The 21,374-nt window shown below is 39.2% G+C and overlaps 2 protein-coding genes across 4 annotated transcripts; one reads left to right on the plus strand and one right to left on the minus strand.

The window, feature by feature from the left end:
• The first annotated feature begins 1,071 nt into the window (after positions 1-1,071).
• Positions 1,072-3,583, plus strand: LOC147754265 (uncharacterized). 2 transcript variants are annotated; one of them, XR_015317020.1, is made up of 5 exons: positions 1,072-1,208; positions 1,581-1,743; positions 2,066-2,252; positions 2,689-2,783; positions 3,443-3,583. XR_015317020.1 is itself a non-coding variant. In XM_086974786.1 (5 exons), the coding sequence occupies exons 2-4, from the start codon at positions 1,610-1,612 to the stop codon at positions 2,765-2,767; spliced, it is 408 nt and encodes a 135-aa protein (XP_086830912.1). In that variant the 5' UTR covers positions 1,072-1,208; positions 1,581-1,609; the 3' UTR covers positions 2,768-2,783; positions 3,443-3,583. The 2 variants fall into 2 exon arrangements, 1 of the variants encoding a protein (XP_086830912.1); XM_086974786.1 differs by having other exon boundaries at positions 2,066-2,260.
• On the minus strand, positions 2,287-19,187 carry LOC111254792 (atlastin-1-like). Of its 2 annotated transcripts, none has more exons than XM_086974784.1 (4): positions 17,039-19,187; positions 15,200-15,345; positions 10,658-14,488; positions 2,287-4,047 (listed from the first exon to the last, which is right to left on the minus strand). In XM_086974784.1, exons 2-3 carry the CDS (start codon positions 15,255-15,257, stop codon positions 14,103-14,105), a joined length of 444 nt encoding a protein of 147 aa, XP_086830910.1. In that variant the 5' UTR covers positions 15,258-15,345; positions 17,039-19,187; the 3' UTR covers positions 2,287-4,047; positions 10,658-14,102. The 2 variants fall into 2 exon arrangements, with proteins under 2 accessions (XP_086830910.1, XP_086830911.1); XM_086974785.1 differs by lacking the exon at positions 17,039-19,187 and adding an exon at positions 15,809-17,029.
• Positions 19,188-21,374: the final 2,187 nt, after the last annotated feature.

Consider the following 21,374-nt stretch of genomic DNA (forward strand, 5'->3'; position numbering starts at 1 on the left):
GCTAAATCTGGAATACATTGAGCGTTGAGTTAATGCATTAATAGAACATTAGGTAGAACGTAGCACATTGATGACTTAGAGCTGCGAATGAAAACTTCTACTGAAAGACTACGGAAAGAGTGCTATCGTAAGGTGCTGCAGATTGGGTGCAATACATTAAATAGTCTATCTAAATAAGCGGAAGCATTAAAGAACAAACTAGGAAACAAAAAAAGTTATAGAAATAGCTATAAAAGGAATACTGGTGGTAAAATGGAACGAGATGATACGCATTGACTCAATCTACGGTGAATTAGGTTGTTCTAATTAAAGTCAATTCGAACCCCTTATTATACAGAAAATGTTGGGTATAAAGTGAACACTTTTCCCTGATACCATGTTCCCTATAAAAAAAAAAAAAAGAAAGTACTCGCATTAAAATATCATGACACATCTAGCTTGGAGTCTTGGCTTGGTTTACATGGCTAATTTGTTCTCCAAAAAAAGCTATGTGGTTTACCATAAAATATTGACACACCATTGATTTATTCACTGTTGATAGCATACGTTTAACAACACTTCGCAACAACGAAATTATAGGATCAACAACTATAATTATTTGCGCTTATGTCAACTGAGTTGTAACATTAATAGCATCAAAAGTTTACAGCATTTAAAGCCTGGACTCGCAAGAAAATCAGTAGGGCCGCCTCCGAATTCATAGCTCTAGGGGGCAGCAACTTGCATAGTATTCCTCACTCTCTCGTTAATCTAATGAAAACGCTCATTTGCACATTCACGCTGGGGTTTGTGCCTTGGGTCGCTAAACGGGTGACAACGTGACGGTTTGTCAGCTGAAAAACTTGTCTATTTTGGCGAGCTTTTTCTATCGTTTATTGAAACATATATGGAGAGAGCCTCAGTTGTTTGAGGTCTCAAGTGGTATCTCATATCCCCGATGTGAGTCGAGATGTTGACATGGAGGTAAACTAGTCGATTTGTCGCTTTGAAATGAAAGACTGGAGTATGTTTTAAAAATGAGACATACGACAACCCGAGTGAATTGAGATCTTGTTGTATATGGTTTCCCAGGTTACATTCACTGTCAGGTCAAATAGGCGAAACGCTGTTGTGAGGGGCGGTTTGGGGTCTTGATTGTATTTAACGCAATCAATGGTATTCTACATCATTCTGTGATGTGCAAAGAGGAGATGTGACCATCAAAAAATGTAAGTAGCGCGAAATATCAAAGTTTATAGACAAACATAAGGGAGATCCGGTGAAAGAGAGTGCATCCAGCTACGATCCTGCCTCCTATCTTGAATTTTACGGTCTCTATTTTATCCAGACTGACGGTCTGTTCCGCTCCAATTACTGCCCTGTGGAGCTGTCTTCTGTACTTAGAATCGAGTCCTATATTACAAAGACATGTATGCAGAGGATAAGTTTGACTAGGTTTTTTTTCGGCTTCTTATTATGTCGAAAAGATTCTTAGGTAAGACTTAAGTAAGAGGACTTAGATTACCGCTTCGAGCCTGTCATTGAAAAGAAGAGGGCTGATACGCTATTCCATCGTTTAGGCTTAACTTGTTCTTTTATAGGATCGTAGCCAGCACGGACAGCATATTCAATGGCACACCCACGTACGCCGAAATATGTGGGTCATTTTTCAGGATACAGAGCCAAGGCGCCTTTGAAGTCAATTAACAACGTGAAGGTCGTTGGCATGTACAGTGCCATGCAACGGTATAACGTGATCTTCAGGTAATGTTGACAAGACAAACCATTTTATTATTATAACATATGGATACGCTTTTACTGAGATTCCCTGGGCCACCGCTGTTTGAGCTAAACAGTTCACGGTGTGGAAGTCAGGGAGACCAAGCGTTAAAGTAACAAGGCAGATCTAGAAAGTGCTAATCTTATCAGTCTAAATCTAAGTAAAGGTAATAATCTAAAATTAATAAATTTGATGCAGAATTTGGACAAATCTCTTTTGAAGCGCTTATTTTTTAGCCTTTGAAAACCCAGTAGCTTTTCACTTTTCCGAACGTTACAGAATTTATCGGTATTTATAGAATTGCAGATCTCCGGCGCGGACTTTCAAGCAGTTTTTGTGGCCAGTCGCTCATCGAAATACTCTTATGGCTGCGTCGTCATTTCAGCCGGATAGAGGGCAGAGCTACTCCTTGTTTATTTTCACCCCGCCCAGGACTCAACCTCGCGCCACGTGTAGCATTGCCACGGCGCAGCTAGCAGCTATTTTCAAACCGGTACAAAGGTTTACAAAAGAAATTTTTAAACAAGTTGCATTTTCCTGTAGAATTTATTCATAATAAATAAATAATAATAAATAGGTTACAGTTCCATAGCCAGACGCGCATACAGATTTGGATAACCAGATACCGGAGGACAAAACTATTATGTATACATATATTTGTAAAAGTTTTTACCAAACACTTTGAATAAAGCGACCGTAAAGGTCTTACATATTTCGTTATTTTAATTCACCTGCTAGCTCGTTTAGAAATAATATATACTTCTTGGACTATTTCCTTCCAATTCTATTCTAATGCTATGCCACGATATACATCCTGTTGTTGTTGTTTGTTTGCCTCGAACTGCGGCATCGCTCGCATATCGTTAATGGTGTTCAGTTGCTATTTCAACGGTTTTTTTCCTTTTCTGTTGTGTTTTTTAACGTTTAAGACCATCTGATACAGCAGAGCCCTCCAACGTAGTGGTTAAGGTTCCGAACCGTGGGTGCACACATTTCGTCACGTGCTAGGAGCCAACCGTCTGAAGTAATGTATAGGGACTTTTATTCCGGACGTTTAACGGTTCATAGGCAATTTACAAGATTCGAGCTTAAGGAACTGTATGGGGTTTCATATTTTTTTTTTTGTATACACTTATTAAAATGTAATCGTAGAGTCTTTTGGCTCAGATCTTGCCCTTGAGAGCTTTCTGCCAGGCTTGAATTAGAAATTGGCTAGCGTTGTTTTGCCATATTTGACTAATCAATCGGATTTGCATAATCTGTTGGTAACTCTGATGAGTAGGCAATTAACCCGATTTTGCTATCGTAGTTTCGATTGCTTCTGGAGTAAATGAACAACGTTTTTTCCTAACGATTTTTGAGCCCGCTGATACATTTCTACGGCAGTCATGCAATGCAATGCAGAGAACCAATATTATCCACAGTTTTATCACCTTACAAGAATTATGGTATGTTTTCATTAATCGAACGTAAAATGTTTTGCAGTGGTTGGAATATACGCCATTGCCGTTTAGGGGGAGGGACAGCGCGTACATACTAATGCAATGAATAAAATAGTTGTCAAAAATGCCGTAGAACAGACGCCGATGTGTACTTTATACAGTTTATTTGTCTGGCGTCTGTCACTCTTTTCAGTGTTAGATAAATTTATAAAGAGCTAGTTTTGCTAATTTGCTATTCCAGGCGTTCTCAACAATCGACCAAGTAATCTTTCTCTAGCTTCGAGAGGTCAAATATCTAATCACACCCCAGGCAATACCAACCGTAGTGCGTACTCACAGAGCATCTGGAGTAAATAAACCAATAACTGCGCCATTTCCGACAGCGGTAGCTTCCTCTGTGAAGTTGTCCCTCTCATATCTGTCGAGGAATGGAGTCTTCGACGGCTTCCAGGTGTTTTATATGATCTGCGTTTACGTTGTTCATTTTTGATTCGAGTTTTTCCATCAGGAATCTTTTCTTAGACAATTTTATTTCTGTCACACTTCCACACTGCCAAAATTCATGTGCGCCCCTCGTTTGTAAACGTTAATGAATTAGGAAAAAAAGCTAGTGAAATCAATAGAGCTTTTCTAATCATCAAAATTATCGGCGCGGAACAAAACTTTGGTCTTCGCTTTCTCATGAACGGTGCTTAGTTCATAAACGTCTTTTAGTTCGTTGATGAACGTCTCTATATAGACGCCAAATTTTTTTCGTCCCTCGACTGTCTTCAAGATGAGCTGTTCCTGTCGAAAAAAGGTTTTCAATGAATTCTTTCACAATTTTTGCAAAACTTCACTCCTTCTCTGAAATATTCACATTAAATTAACGGATATGTCAACTTTGCGTTGAGCTGAGTTTATTTTGTAATACAGCATAATAAGCATTCCTCAGCAATTGAATATATAAAAGCAGGGGCGATTTTCAAAATATTCCTTTATTTTAATTCGCAATTAACTTTTTACTAATAAGCGTGCACCAAGTTGTATATTCATTGGCATAGACTCGTGCGAAAGGATTTAGATAAAAGTTCGTTTTCGCTCAACTTCTAAACCAGCGCACTATAACGTATTTGTTTTGTTCTAAAAAACAGGCTCTTTTTTGATGCGAGGAACGGCGAATTTACATGCCCCTTACGACAGACAACCCGTAAAAAGTTTGGGTGCTCTAACTGCTATGTACTGAGTATAGTTATTTCTACGAGCCAGTCCCTTTCGTAGGAAAACAAGTAACCCATTAAGGTGTTGTTTTTAGAATTCTAGAAAAGATCAGCTATTATACAATATTTCCACATTTGGACGAGCTCTAACCAAGATTAAAAAATTATATTCTTCCCCGAAATCGAAAGCTCATATTGTAGCCAGATTTCATGCAGTTGCTGAAAAATTTGATGACACCATTTATGGGGAAAACCAAAACGTCCTCATTGGAGTCTAGAAATCTCCCGTGCTGTGCATGCGTCTACCCCATTTTTACTTGCTAATTACCTGAACACTAGGATTGATAAACCACATGAGTATTAAACGCTCAAACTATTGGATCTGCTCAACTACGTTGGGGCCGTTTACTTTTTGATAGTAGCATTTTGACATTTCAGAGTCATATGGGGAGACCGGTAACTAAGACATCCAGTGCGAATTTCGGAGATGCTGGATACATTGAAGGAAACAACCCGTTAACGAGGCAAGCGCCTTAAAATGACACGTTAGACTACCTAAGGTGCTGGACATGACCAAGCTGTGCCCCTGATTACAATCTTGTTCTTGGTCAAGAGAACCATACACATGAATGGACAAGGAAGTCAACGCTATACCTTATAAACTTCGCACAACTAACAGAACACTTTAAAAGTATGTTTGAGTGGGCAAACCTCATTTCACGAATCGTGCCTAGGTACTCAGGTGCATAGAATAAACAGACATCTACAATCGTAGGGAACTGAAGGCTATGTTTGATGTACTCTGCTTCCTGGAATAACTCCGGAGTGGCTGGACCAAAGCTGACTCGCAATGAACAGTTGGAAAAGTGTGCATGGTATGTTCTTTTGCTGAACAAGTCTATTTAAATTCTGTTTGCAACGTGGACACCAACCGACAAACTGGACTGAAGCTTTTTTCAGCGTATTACACAAGGGAGGGGGCAATCCAGTCGACTTATCTTCAGGGAGGAAAATTGCAAGGAAGACTTGCTGCTACAAGCTTCTGGCGTACGTCATTCGACTAACGAAATCCTGAATGCTCGTTCATGTATTTCTAAAACATACAATACCTCAAGCACGTAGACACGTTTCGACGTTTTCGGCGACAGACTCTTTTATAAGATACAGAGTTTTTGTCGCGGATCAAAATAAACGCTTTCTGCTGTGTTCATCAACTTTAAGGCGACGCTCTACATGGCTCCGAGGGACAAAATTTTAATAAAGCTTCTAGAATGGGAGTTCCACAACACATACTGCATTCAATCAGAGATATATTACAGTAAAGTTTAGCTAACATAGATGACAGAGTGGCTTAACAGGAGCCGTGCATCCAGTCAACTGGCGTTCCTTAGAGTCATAACCTAAATCCTCTGCTCTCCTCTCTACTGCTGACTACTTTGCTACTCCGTGTTTACGGTTCGATGATTTAGGTAAAAACGTTACTATACGCAAATGATCTGGTCGTCTACAAAGGAGTCGGTTTCATGTCCAGCAGGCTTTTGCCAGGCTGTCGTTGTACGTGTATGAGGCCGACTTGATCAACAAAGACAGAGGCCATGGGGGTCCTTGTGCTGCTTCCGACACTCCACATACACAGAACGATTTTGACGTACGTAACTGGCAACAAGTGTTTGGGGGGTGATCTTTTTCATGAACGGTCGAACTATCGCAAAGCGCATTGCGATAGATAAGCAATGGTTACGAATGAAAGAATATGAGATTTTCCTTACGCAAGACGCTGGCCTTATTCAAAATAAAAAATGCCTTGACTGCTTATTATCACCTACATACATAAATTTATTTCAAACATTTCGTATTAAAGCAGCTCGAAATACTTAATTGAGTTAAACTTTTGTTTCTTAAGCGAGTCGTGAGCTTCTATTTATTCATTCTCGAACGTATACTTTCTGGGCGACACACCGCTATCCGTAGACAATCTAAGTACCCCTTCACTCCTGCCTCTTCGGAGTTCATTAGTACTGAGGTCAATGCCCTTTATAATATTAGAACCATGACTAATGAAATCTGGAAAAGGCCGGGTGTGGCAAAGTGGCACATGATTACAGGCTTAACTGTACACCAGCTCTATCACATTATATATTGTAACAGTGAGTTTTCATTTACCAGGAGCTACGTATATCTAAACAGCAGGTAGTGAAATATGGCACATAACCAATGACATAAGGTGTCATATGTTTGGCCATCACTGGTCAGTTTCTCCGGTAGGGCACACCGATCTTATAATTTCTAATTATTCAGTCACATTGTTTATAGAATACAATTTTTAAAAACTATCTTATGCAGCTGTAGATTCACTGTGCTAAACAATTAGGGAAATTACCCAGATGAGTCTTTTGATATACTACGGTCTTTGATACAGAAATTAACGACCATGCTAGAAAAGAAAATATCAATTATCAATGGTATCATCTAGAAAAACCTCAACAGTGTCTCCAAGTCGATGTTTGTAAGACTTTTTGTGCATTTTTGCACTCTTCAAACTTTTTAGCCGTTCGAGCCCTTGCGTTTCTGAGTCTGCTATCGGTCAAAACTTAATTTCCCGTATCTTAAGCAGTTTACATCTACCTATCGCTCGACGCGTGATTACTATTATAATGTTATTTTTGGATTAACGAAGAAATAGTTGGCAAATGACCGTTAGTGGTTTAGATCCCAAATTAAAGCTGTGAATTATGGTTACACTGAAACATGGCCGTCCGCAAGAACCCTTTCACTTTGTGCAAAAAACTTCACTGAATCTCTGCTTTTGCATATATATAGCCGCAGAAACAACCTATGACAAAACATCCACATTTAGTTACTCATCATATATATATATATATATATATATAATTTCTTATCTGTAAGTTATTTAGATCAGCGAAAAGTCTACATTTTTCTCAGAGACTCGCGACATAAATTATACGCGCCTTAACAGGAAACTTTGCTAATAAAGCTAAAAATCAATTGTAAGGGCGTCTGTTTGCATGCACTTATATACGATTTCACAAAAACAGCGGGTAACTGTACAGTTACATATCGTCCACGACAATATGTTCTAAATATTCCGAAAACGCCCCTTGAGTATAGGTGCGACGATCTACAGTTCTAGATTTACAATATCAACCTTGTTCCAGACTATTTTTTAACCCGAAGATACGCTAACTTACTCAAAACAGATTCACGTTTTACTTGACGAACAAGTTGAAGTTAGGTTGCAAATACAAACACACCATAGCAAAGTTCGTATAACTACGAACAAGTGAGAGTCGACATAGTTTCTATGTGATAAAGACATAATTTTACGAACTTGTCCAGAGAACGCGGTCTGCTGTTGAACTTATTAGCATTATTATATTATTATATATTATTGAACGCAGCAATATTAATTAAAGAACTTTATTCTGGCACAATAACGGACTTGTTTTACTAAACTAATACAACTTCTTTTAAATGTACTGGATCCTTGTCTTTGATTTGACCACATCGTTTTCTTGTAATACTTAATAAGAGAAACTTTAAAGTAAACATAAACATAAATGTATCAACTGTATCAACATTTAGTCATACTGCGGCATTCCGCAACACTCCATCTATCATTTGCTCATCTCCCAACATATCACCTTTCTGAATGTCACGCTACATTTCATAAAGTGCTCTTTTCCATTCTGCTATGTAATTCTCATTTCGTTAATATAAACATAGTTCTAATTAGAAATTAATTGACTGGCGTCTCGTTTTACCCTGAAATCAACTTTAATTGACAAATTAATCAAATGATATCTCGGTTGGTTTTTGCATATTGCTTAGATACCTGCAACCACGAGGCAATTTAGCTGGGGCACAACAACTGTATTGAAAGGAAAACCAACTGAGGTGACTTATGCAACTCAACTTCCTTCTAACCCAAAGACTTGCCGGCCTATACGCTGTGATTCCTGTAGACTATTTTAATTTTCGCATGTGCTTAGTTTCATGTGCGCTTCAGCGGTCCTCCGCCGCCGCCACGGCAGCGGCAAAGCAGAGCAGACGACGCGTCGCTGCTCAGTTGGACGATCAAAAAGGATGCGTAGTATTGTTGTTGTTGTTGATAATGATTTGTGTCTAATCAAAAGTAATTTTCGATAGAAAAAGATGGCGCGCTTATTTGTCCCACTGAATTTTGCGTGTGGCCGTCACTACAGTCTAACGTGCCAATCGTGCATTCTTTATAAATAGATAGCAAATTTGTCGCCCCATAGCATTTTTGTGTTTCTATGTAGCGCGCTCTTTCCAATACTTAGATAGCACTGATATTCCCCGTACGTTCGTCAAATTTGCTTTTACGTTTATGAAAGCAAACTGACTCAGGCCGATGATTTGCACGATTATAGACTATGACATTTGATTTATATTTGTCTCACGCTCACTCCTAATACCAATGACGATTATTTTTTGTATTCCTAGAAATTTGCTGCACCTGAATTAACGTTTTGTCGCGACGTTTTCAACAAAAGATGGAACTCACATTCTACAGAACAAACACAGATTATCGCTACTGCCGTTCGTGATTAACGAACAACAAAGTCCGACGTCTTCTCAAACCAAAATTAGGTTCATAGGCCATATTGGTGCTATATTGCTGCTAAAGCTTTAACAATAAGTAAATAAAAAATTATCTTATATTTTTCCCAAAAAGTTCGCTATAATGTACTTTGTTACAAACACAAGCAATTATTCTTCGAACTTATGTGAAGAACGTTAACAGGCAATTCTCTTCATGTATAAAACAATTCCAACCGAGATAGCAATCCGTTAACATAGTAAACACCATTTTTTTGCGATGAAGTCTTTTAATTAAAGAGAGAAGCGGAAGGAGAGAGAGAGAGAGAGGGAGAGCTAAGCGTACTTATAGGCACAGAGCTCAAATTATTCACGCTCAGCAAGATACTGTTATACATCTTATACTTTAATTTGTATTATAATGAACAATGCAAACAACGTCCGCATGTTTCATTTCACTAGATGCGCTATGCAGTTTAATTTTTTTTTTGTTCGCTAAGTATACCGCGATCGCAAAAAGTGGCGGGTCTCATTGGACTTTTTTATTGGAAAGTTTTATTCCACTCGATCGGCGTGTATTCAATTCAATGTGATAAACATACAGTCGCTCCGTTGTCGAACATGCGCGCCTCACGTGCGTAGCACACGACGGAGTGTTTTACTGCTGGGCGACGACACGAACACCATAAGTATGAACGCGGAAACCTCAGCAGCGTATTCGTCACGTTTTCTTATATTTTACAGTGCGAGTCAAATTTATGACTCGATTTTTACAGAATTACTAAGTTCAAAAGCACATAACTAAGGTTATCGTCACATACTTCAGACAGCCGATATTTTGTGTGGTAAAAAATCAATGATAACCGCGGTTAAGCATTGGCTCGATACCAATTTTACACGCCCATCGAAAATTACCGTCACAAATAAATGTAGAGAATACACGAATTTTCTACTGAATAATGAGATGTCCATGTTATACGGCGTTCATCTCTATAATATGACTTCTGGAGAAGCTTCTCAAGGTGTCCCTCAAATTGATCGGCCCTGGAAAACTTTGAGATCATTTCTAACTCAATATTGTACATAGTTTAACAGTAACAAATGAATCGACGTATTGCACTATGTCACGTGGTAGTATAGCTCGCACAAGCTGTCGCCAATGTCGATGACGCAAAAGAACGAACAGAAAGTTTTTCAATGGCTATTTTTTGAAGAAATTACATAAGCTTCGAGCAGCTCGATCAACGTGCAATGTAGCAGACCTCGTTGAAATTAATCATCAATCGTTAACAGTCGAAAAGAGTTCTTGCACCACATACGTAAGCGAAGCGTTTCAAGTCGCATAAGCCTTGCATACAGATCCGCTTACGTACTAAACGGATGAAGGATACTAAGCTAGATCGCGAAGGTGAGAGAGTTTCTGAGAAACCTTTTTATTCAAGCGCTATGACGTCGTTAACGCACTCACGCCAGCCGTAAGAACGATCTCCGGTTTTGAATGACGCAAAACAGAAGACTATATCCTGATCAAGCTGTCGTGGCAGCATCGACCGCTTTGGTTGAAACAATACAACTTGACATGGGACTTGGAGAAAGATGAAGTGTACCAAAAACAGAAGCGATGAGAAACAGAAATACTATATCACCAAGTACATTTTGTTAAAAAATATACATACGTCTTTTCGTGCTAATCGTCCGCTTTTCATTTTGCCTAGAATAGTGCATTTATCGATAGACTCTTTGTGGATTTTGGCGTCTTCACGTTCGTCGTGGCTAAAAGCCGTAACAATCGCCATCATCGACGTATTGGACAAAAGCAACTGCGGCATCACCGTCTTGCCCGCACAGTGACAGCACAATGGGACAATGCTGGAAACGCCGTCTGACACGTCGATGGTGTCTTCTGTGACGAGTTTGCCGTTGCTGTTTCCAACGCTAAGACTGCAAGTTGCGCGTGAGTCGTTCCAAGTCTTACAGCGTAAAACGTTAACTGTTGCTATTTCATATGAGCCATTATGGGGCCGCTAATCAACCGCTTATCTTTCGCACATAACATTCTGCGTCGAACACTTCCTAGTTGAGCGCTGACAGAACGGATTTATAGAGAAAAACATCAAATCCAGTGCGATTTGAAATGAAATATCTAGAATTTTTAATATTTATTAGAGCTATTCTTCTTTGTTTTTTTTATGCATTTGTCTCAGCATTTTGATAGCGTCTGAATAACCATATACCCTCCGTTTACCTTACCACATATAATTTCTCCATCTATTGTTCAATATTTCAAATTTTACGTCGGGCATCGCCGTTAGGCTGTCCATCAAACGAGTGACCCTAGTGCGAAACAAAGTGTATACAATATGTTCTTACAATTAGCAAACAAATACGTTACCTACTAAGTTGTCATATCTATGACTTTTCGAAGTTAACCGATCGTGGGATACACTTGCCTGCCAGCTTCCCCTTTTACGGCATGAGAAGCTTGGTAATTACACTCAGTTGGATTGAGAGAACAAACGGAACAAGCTCGAAGCCAACATCTTTTTCCTAATTAAAGAGTAATTGGGGCATGGCGATAGGGTCTGGCGTTGTCATCAAGTTACCAGACCGCGTGCTTTTGGTTGTTGGGCTAACGGTCCGTAAGTTTCTTAAGGAACTAGATATAGCGGGCTGCGTTCATTGTTTCGTTTTTGGTGAGTATCTCACAGTACCAAATGTGCCGAACGTTTATTGCAAGAGTCTACCCTAACTTTATGTTCGAATTTACTTAGCCTTGCTATCAAACTCGGTTCCTTTTCAGGATGCTATTTGCTTATTTAGTACTTCTACGGGTAAGGGTAAAGGGTCAAACATGCATTTCCGAATGGCCAATGGTCAAGTTTCTACATTTTCGATACTTGGGTTATACTTCTATAACACGTTACATGCGAAATGCCAGTCTTCGCTGACAGAACCTTTAGACTTGAAGCCTTGCTTTCGTGAAAAGACTCCTCGACAGCGGCGATGCGTTTTTGTCCTTCCAGTCTCAACATCTAGTGACCTACTCGTTGGTCTTCAACACTTCAATTTTCATTCTTGAAACGTTTGCACCATTGTTTTATTGTGCTTTTGCTTAAGGTTTTCCCACCTATGACCCGCAGTGCCCTATGAATTTCCACAGTGACGTAGCCTTAGCCGATAAATGTTGATTTTCAACACTCAAAGGTGTTTTTCCTTCTATAATCGTTTCTCCCAGCGTAAACTCGACCTGCTACCACTGATAAGGCTTACCATATATTTATCAGCTAATATTTCGTTTGTTTGTGGCGCGCAGTTTAAAAATTATATTGGACTCAATTTCCATACCTCAGCGTATTCGAGCCGGTTACGTTAATGGTGTTGCTGTCTATGCCGTTCAAGATATAACTCACAATTTCTTTTTTCTTCTTCCAAAATGGTGTATGTGATTACTGATGCTAATTTGTTTTCTAAGCACGTATGTCGTAGACCGGCTTTGCAATGATGCAAAATTCTGTCGACTCAAAGATGCACTACCGAGTTCTTATTAACCACTAGCAATGGGTGAGATTCTAGATTATATACGTCTGATTTGACGGACACGGTCTCGCGGATTTATTTTTTTCCTGTGAAGCTCGACTCCAAACGCATTTTACTGAAATTTGCGTTAGCGGGCTAATAATATAGCATATAGGACTCACTTTCACCTAGTAGTCTGCGACCTTAACAACTCACAACGACAAGTAACTGATTTTCCATTTGCGACAGCAACGATTGAGACATTAGACCAAATCCAAATCTCGTAACTAATAAAAACGCAATTTTATTACGGAAAATTGAATTCTTTAAATATATGGTCTAATATAATATGGTATATAATATGGTATAATATAGAAATCACAACTAATAATGCATCGACATCTTCTTCCTAATCGCTGACAACCATTTTCAATGGGTACTGATGGTTTGTGCTGCATAATCCATAATCTGCAATATTTAGAAAAGTTAGCAGCTTTACGTATCGGAGTTTGAAGAAGTCTTCCAACTCTATGCATACCAACGAATTCGAAGAGCCTATTGAAAGAGACATTGTCGAGATGTTAGATTATTGCGATGGTAATGGCAACGCACAAAATTGCAAAAACGCACAATAGAAAATAACTTTCGATTAAATACAGATCAACAACAACAGAACCAAGCATCTTTTGATCGCCATAGCAGAACGATGATGCTGTGGACGCTGTTGTCTTCTTCGCTGCCGCGGCGGGTTGTTAGAGCGTGGACCGAAGAAACGCTCCAGAAGAAAAAGCGAATTTTCAGAAGTTAAAAATCGAAGTTGCAGAATTAAAACTTCAGGATTTGGAACGCACGCCCAGCAATTAAGTTTTATTTGAAATTTAGTATACTATCGTGCGATAAACTTGTATTCGTTTTTGTCCATCACTGTCAATTGGCAGAATCCAAAATGTGTCGTGTAATAGGTCGTAATCAGTTAAACATAACATCTTGTATGTCGCTCACCATTCAATAGTAATAGCAATAAGAGCCTCATCTGCAACATAACTTTCTCATAAAAGTTCCAACTATTTCATACCAATCGATAATTACTAGTCGCCCATATCTCAAGGGCCCAAGCACAATTCGCTCTTAGATCATTCATAGGCTCAAGTATGTAGCAACATTCTAGTGTGATGACGTATAGACGGAAGTCCTTTCTCACCACCATCTCCGTTTTGAAAAGATCAGATAAAATCTATATTGTCAGGATTACACGGCACGTGTATATTTCTTCATTTAGTGCATTGGTCGTATTCTCATGACAATATTTTTTCCGGTATAAAAAAAACACAGCGTGAAGGGCTGTTCTTATAGCTTCTTCAGCGCTCTCGCTACTAGATGAACAATGCCTGCCTTAAGCAAATTCACAGCAGGTGATTTTGGAGACATATCAGTGTAACACTAGTAGCAACTGCGTCAATTGTAGTGATTTCTCTTCAATTCCTTTCTTCTTCAATTTCAGTAGCTTCATTCAGCAGCAGAAGTTCATCTAGCAAAGCTTTCTGCCTCTCAAGCTCATACTTGTTCTCATTCTCAATATACAGATAAGTTTATTGTATGGATTCTTCAAGTCCGCTGCAAGTACCGTTCCGGCATTCCTGTTTCCTTAAGGAGTTCTATAGCTTTACGCCGAGCATCCTCATGATACTCTTGAACGTCATTGATATCAATTCCCATATGATGATCAATGCTGTTACTCATATGCGTTATGTACGCATCGAGAAATTCACCTGTTATGATTGAATAAGACGCGTGCATCATAACAGTTGACAGTGGCCCCGAATAAGGCGAGTCATTTCTCAAATAGAAATCGCATAAACACTTCACGAAGTTACAAAAGCTTTCCATGGTAAATTTGCGACGGTGGATCATTTTGACTTTGAGTTGCTGTGGAGATAATAGTACTTCGACGAATTTCTTCAAATACTCTGCGAAGCAAAACTCTTTTATTTCTGAAATATGTCAAATGGATATTCTTAACGGTTACTTTATTCGTATTGAGGTGCTTCTAGGTCGTGAACTATGGCGAAGTTATTTCTAGCAGAATTAAATAGATAATTAAAGTTAACTATTATTAGTTCACGTCATTTTTTTCACACTGTTAAATGCAGACCCACTTAGAGCTGAGTAGCCCAGTAGTGTACTTGCTTTCGATACCGGTGTACGGCCTTCGTATCGATACCAGCTACTCGATCGGTTTTACGTTGACTTAACAGTGGTCGAAAAACGATTTTCTGTGAGAAAAGTTTATCTTTCTAGCTAGCCCTTTAGATCCTATTAGCTTATCAATTTCTCTCTATTGAAAATACGAATTTCCATGTTTTTCTAGATCACTGCAAATTAAAATGTAAACTTCTACAAAAATTCTAATAGGCGAATGTTACTTATTAAATCAATATCTTTTCAAGCGTTTTGTTTCGGTTTCTCGGATCGCACTGCATTTATATATATATATCTTGTGCAGTAAAGTTTTGTGCGTTGAATTCGCCAGAAACAAACATAGTACCAACATACAAAGCAGCATAATATGATAAGTGAGCTTGTTTTCAGTATCGCACTTAATGCAGGGCTTCATCATTTTGAACAATTAGTCTGTAACATAACACAAATATGAATTAAACCTTAATAAAACTAATTACCCAAGATCTATATTGAAACAGTACCTTTTACGCTGCCTTTGAATTCAGGTGAAGAGGTGATATGTGTGCCAGGCTTCGGCATCAGAAAGACTCTTGTAGAATCGAAAACACCCTTGATGGTCTCTCGCCATCCTGTTGACTTTTGAGATGCATCGTTCTTGTTCAGCTTGCTAGAATCGAAAAGATAATATAGACATTTCCGCAAATAAAAGAAAACCTTGGGGGTCGTCCACAGTCATGCCGCTTTACGGCAGTCATTAGATTTCTTATTTAATTAGTGTGCTAACATCACTCGCTCGTCTGTTTAGTACCGTACAAGTAAAAGGAAAAAATGTATTGGAATAAACCGTATATTTTCTTATATATATATATAAAACCAAGGTCTTAGAAAACTTTATTTTAATTTTTTAAATAAATAAAATATTTAAATTTATTTTTTAATCTAATAATCTCGAATACACTGGAATATTTTAGAGATAATAGTAAGAAATGCACAAGCTGTATTTCATATATTGTATAATATATAATGTCTTATATTCGTAAACGAATGATGGTCTATGTATATTGTAGCGGATTTTTTTTAGCTTAAATTAAGAAGGAATGAGACGCAACGAGTTGTGGTTAGCCGCTCACTTATTTTAATGCCGGCGCCATTTTTGTATAATTCGTCTGCGAATGGACGTCAACCCTGACGTGAAAGCGAGGAAAAGGATAGAGGTTTTGATACGGTTTTGCTGAGGGGTCGCCAGCTACAGCTTCCCCTTACCACGCTTTTAGGATTTAACACTAGCTTGGGCGGGACGCATGGTGTGCGAAGCGATGCGTGGAACTGGGCGCTTAATGCAGCGAGGTATCCGTCACATGGGGTGACTCCGGGCAGCATCGACTTTTGCCGGGCGAAAACAACTTGAATCGCGAGGCATGGATGACTTATTTCTTTCGTCTGGCCCTTAGTAATGTAGCGTTATCCGCCGTTACGATTTTCATATGCGTCATAGCAGTGACCCTAATTATGACGTTAGGCCTGAAGTACCGGTTTTAGAGCTTGTTGGAAAGCCCAGTCTTACAAACTTATGCGAAGAGTATAATAGAGTTTTAATATTTATTTTATTTACATGAAGCGCCTATACTGATCGCGTCGACCTCTGTTTTGACCTCTTTCTCTTGATCAGCCTAAGTTTGTGCCAATTGTAATGATTGCTGAGTGTTGCCTAGGTTGAAGATTAATTTATTATGATGCTGGAACGATTTGTAGATAGTTGTGGGAACTGTGCGAATAACTTCTTTCGCATTAAGTAAGAGAAACGGCAACTGTTTCGTTGGATATATATATACATATATATACGGGATTGTGTTATATACATAGACTAAAAAGGACCAAGCTTCATTCTAGTCAAACTGACAATTGACAACGAGTTTACCGGGCATGTCGGAGAACGTTCTGTGTCATCATTCGATTATCCCGAATTACTATATTATTATTCATTTATCAGGACGGTGGGTGCTCAATGCATGAGTACGGTTAAAATTCACGATTTCCTGCGCTGAGCCGTCCGGTAAAGTCTCTGCCATTAGGTACTTGGACAGATGACACATGCTGTTGGCTATGTTCTGTTTGTTGTGACGTGTCTAGTTTGACAATTAGTAAATCCAAATGCTATGATAAAAGGGTGACTGAGGTGAGCATAAGGTAGAGGACCGAATTTACTCAGAGATAGTCTCCTTTTTCAGTACTAAACAAGAACAGACAAAGCGTTCTGTGTCACGATATACCCTAAGTGGGCGTTGCATTAACCTGTTGTAATATCGTGCCAGACGCTTGTTCAGCAAACCAGCTGTGCAAAGCTTTTTCGCGATATTTACCTGTCAGGATGAGCAGCAAGTCGTCATTCCTAAAGGCAAAATATAGTTGTACGATAGGTCGTTGACCGCTGATGAGGGCAGTGCTCTCGTTACTATTTTTAGTAGCAATAAGTTCCTCTGGCAGTGGTCCCGCGAGGGATCGATTATATAGCTTCTGGTTTTTTGTCTCGCTTGGTCCTCGGCTAGAGCTTCTTGCATCTCTTTGCTTTGTAGTGTGTACTTTGAAGGGCAGTCGGCATCCCGATGTTTGTTTTTTTTCATTTTATATAACTGATCGAAGTATAGTGGAGCCCATTGCGCTCATCGGCCAGGCAGATCTTTAACAGACATTCGTAACCGGTTACGACTGTTATTGATTACACGTATTGATGGAACATCTTTAGTTCTCAGATGATAGCTAGATATTCCTCTTCGGTGATGGAATAATTTTTCGCTGCTTTAGGTAAAGTACTGCTACTGAAAGTAACCACTGGTTACGTTGCATTAATGGGCTTCTGTGTAACTACAACTTCGTCTCTGTGAGTTAGCGTCAGTCTTAAAGATGATCAGCTATGTCCGATTAAAATGAGTAGGTAGGAGAGCTGAAATGTTTTTTGGACTTGAGGAAGGTTTTAGGTTGGGATTCACCCTCTCCCCCCCCCAAAAAAAACAAGTACCGCGCACCTCAATAGGTCATTAAGCAGGGACGCCATTTTTGCGAAGTTGTGCATGAACTTGTGGTAGCACGAGCACAGCCTCAAAGAATTCTTGACTACGTTCTCGTCTACTGGTGTGGAGAACTGGTTGAAAACGTCTGTATTCGTCGGATCTAATTAGGTGTCTCGCAGTACGGGATTGATAGCTTTGCAGCTCCAAAAGAGCATTCCCTATTCTTTAATTGTAAGTTTGCTGGGTCGGAGGTATTGAGTATGTCCTACAACCGCGAACTGTGCTCCCGGAAAGCCCTTCTGAAGACGGTGATGTTATCTAAGTGGACTAGGCAAAAAGGCCGTTTCTAGTTACAGAATACGTTGTCCGTTAGTTGTTCGAACGTTTCAGGAGCATTGCACAGCCCGAAGGGCATTACGTCGAGCTCTATTAGGCCATTGCGCGTGATAAATGCTGTCTTATTTTGGTATTTGTTCTCTACAGCGGACACTGGAAATACGCCTGTTTAAGGTTTAAGAACAAGAATTCGTGTAGAACCGACCAGGCAATCCAGCGCATCGTCTATACATGGTAACACATAGGTGTCTTTCCCTTCTGTCTTGTTCAACTCTCTGTGACCGTCGCAGTAGTAGTACTCGTTAGTAGTACCTCGGGACTGCATCATGAATTTGACTGAAATCCGATAGTGCGGTGCTCTCCGATTTTCAAACTTCATTCTTTATTGTCGTCCTGTCTAAGGCGCCTCGTGCATCGTTGTCTCGAAGGTTCCACACTCTCCGTACTTATGTATGTGCGATGCGATTGATGCAGCGTAAGGGTACCCCTGCTTTTGAAACCGTATCATGAAAGGGCTGCAGAATATCGAGAATTTTGTTGCTGAAACTCTGCTGGTCTATGTCTGTCCGTTGTTTATGCTAGCAGGTAGTCGGCATGCGCTTTGCTCGTTTTATCAATCACATTTGCCATTCTCATTAAAATTATGAATGATCAAAAGTTTTGTTTTTCGTTGCCCAGCCCGACCCTTAGTATGCAGCATGTTCTTTGGAGACGAAGCCCGGGTCATTAGAATGCAATTGGCGGAAATTAGCTTACATCAGCAGGGTATTGCTGACTGACGCAAACCTGTCTGCCGTTACGTTTTTAAACGCTGAGTTAACTAATGGTCAGCTTCCACTAGTAATCGAATCTGCTATAATCGGCGGTATTCTCGTGCCGCTGCGGCCACTGCAGAGCCTTGGCTTTACCCATATACGTTAAGGGTTTTTAGGCGGCTGCACCATAAACGATTGCAACCCTAATTCCTGCTTCTACTTGGAATAGCTCCTTTATGACGTTACCAGAGCGCGATATGACTATCGTCGTGCAGCCGTCAGAAAAATTATAGAAAAGCGAATGCAGACTTGCGTAAAATACTGAATAATTGCGTAAAAATGAATAACCTGAGCTGCAACCTATTATTTATTATTATTACTGCTTCGTTTACTGAAGACTCATTTTAGAGATTATCTATATTCTTTATGTTTATACTCAGGAAGGTAAGACACGGCGGATGGAGGTTAACCGCTTGCGCCGCGTTGGTGAAACTCGCCCACGAGCAGACACAAGCCCTTAGACGAGGGCGAGGTGTAAAATAGGGGTTTTGGTGCACTTTTGTCAGCTGGCTCCCTGCCCGCATACGGTAGCATCACTCATTTAAGGATTAACACTAGGCTGCACGGGGCGCGGTTTGGATCGTATAAAGTTTAGACACTGCAATAAATAATAAAACACCCTTAATAAAAATTACCTTAATGATTTTTTATATGTAGGTCCTATTTGACAGGATAACATTAAAGCAGGAGTGACTTAACTATAAAAACTGTAGCTCAATCCTAGATCATGTAAAAATGTAACTCTTATTAATAAAAAAATAGCATTTGTAGGCAAAATTAAGGATGATTCCCTGAAGATAACAAAGTGACCGCACTAGCTGGGAAAATACTGGGTTGCTTGCAATGAAACGACAATTTCAAATTTAGGTCTAGTCTGAATAGATACAAGCAAATTCAATGAGGAATAAAAATGATATTAGTTTTTCTTAGAGTTTTTTGAAGAAACAAATAATTTCATCATCGTTGTGTTCAGGATGTTTTCTAATTACTAGCAGACAATTGGAGAAAAAAATTGCTTTGAAACGTTTGTCTACTATGAAAGGCTGTGATATTGTTTTTGAAAGAAACAAACAATAACAACGATGTCCTTTTTTTATTACCTACGTACATTGCGTTTTGCGAATATAAATGATAGCCACTATTCACGCAATTGCTGAAACATAAAAGCGCTAGCTAATACTATCAACGAAATACTACTAATTAAAAGTGTAATTAAATAAATCTAGCTTACAAATTCATATATGCCCGTCCTTCGTTCCAGCCATATCTCGCATAGTCAGTACACAAGCACTCCCGCACAAAAAATATTAATTCTTGACTGATTGTAACGGCGTACTTGTACGAGTTCCCGCGTTTAACGCTTGGCTTATGTCAATGCCGCACCCAACGAAGTCTTTAAGTCACCTTCCCGAATTTTTCTAGAAACACTGAAGATCAACATCGATGACAAAAATGCACTGAACGAAAATATTTTAGCGTCAGCTTCTTCCGAACCACGTAAGCCCTCAGTATCGACTAAGATCACTGCAACCTCCCCATCCTTCGGTAGGCGAACCTAGAGAAGCATTTGCATATTTAGGACTAGTCCACACGTAAAAATTCTAAAAGCTAACGACGATTAGAAGGCATTTTAGATCCTTTGCTCATACTTGTACTTCTATTTTTATTTTCCGTTTCCCAGATTAATATGAAAAAGTTTAGTTGACATTTGAAGGTAGTCGTCCAAATCATTATTTTATTCTACGAAGTTATTATAAAATTTTGATTAGGGGCTTCGATCTGCACGCAGATATCTGAAAGTAGAAATATATCACTAAATGAATCCCATTTCCTATCGCCAATACTACACTGTCGAACTATCGAACCGTAAAATACGTGGGGAAGAGTCTACGTAAACCGTTACACGAAAAGGCTAGTTGGACGAACATTTTTCTCGTACTTTTGAACTGTACACTTACTCTAACTATTTCTCCATGCGTAATTTCTTTCTTTATAGTTAAGATTTTTTAGTTTTAAAATTTATATCTTTTTATTGTAGGTTATTATCATTAAAAATACTTTTTCTGCTAGTCTCTTTTCAATGTATATCAATACCGCCGCTTGCTAAGTTCGCTGTGGAAATGTCAGAGGTTTAGAAAATGTATTGATCATTTACAGTATAGTCGTACTTCATTCTGTTACAGTTAATAATGTAGTATTGATACGTTTATTAATAACTAGACTACACCCGCTCGGTTGCAGAACTTAGTTTTGTCCTCTGTAGTCGCTACGACTAGTATCATCATCGCGAAAGGCCTGAACATTTCTCAGTTAGGCAGTTATTAAATATAAACAGAGATTCGGGATCTCCACACCCTTTTATCCTTTGCCATGACACTTTTCGATATTTTCTTTTAGACTAGTTACCTTATAATGTAATTCATGAGAGACTTTTTCCTAGACGGCATCTACCACCGATGGAAATGACAACTACGTTGAAGTGCCCCATACTTTCATCTTCTCTGCACAGCAGGTTTTTTAGCTCTGAACTTGAGACG

This window comes from Varroa destructor, unplaced genomic scaffold (assembly GCF_002443255.2).
Source record: "Varroa destructor unplaced genomic scaffold, Vdes_3.0 BEIS01000007.1, whole genome shotgun sequence".
Classification (NCBI taxonomy): domain Eukaryota; kingdom Metazoa; phylum Arthropoda; class Arachnida; order Mesostigmata; family Varroidae; genus Varroa; species Varroa destructor.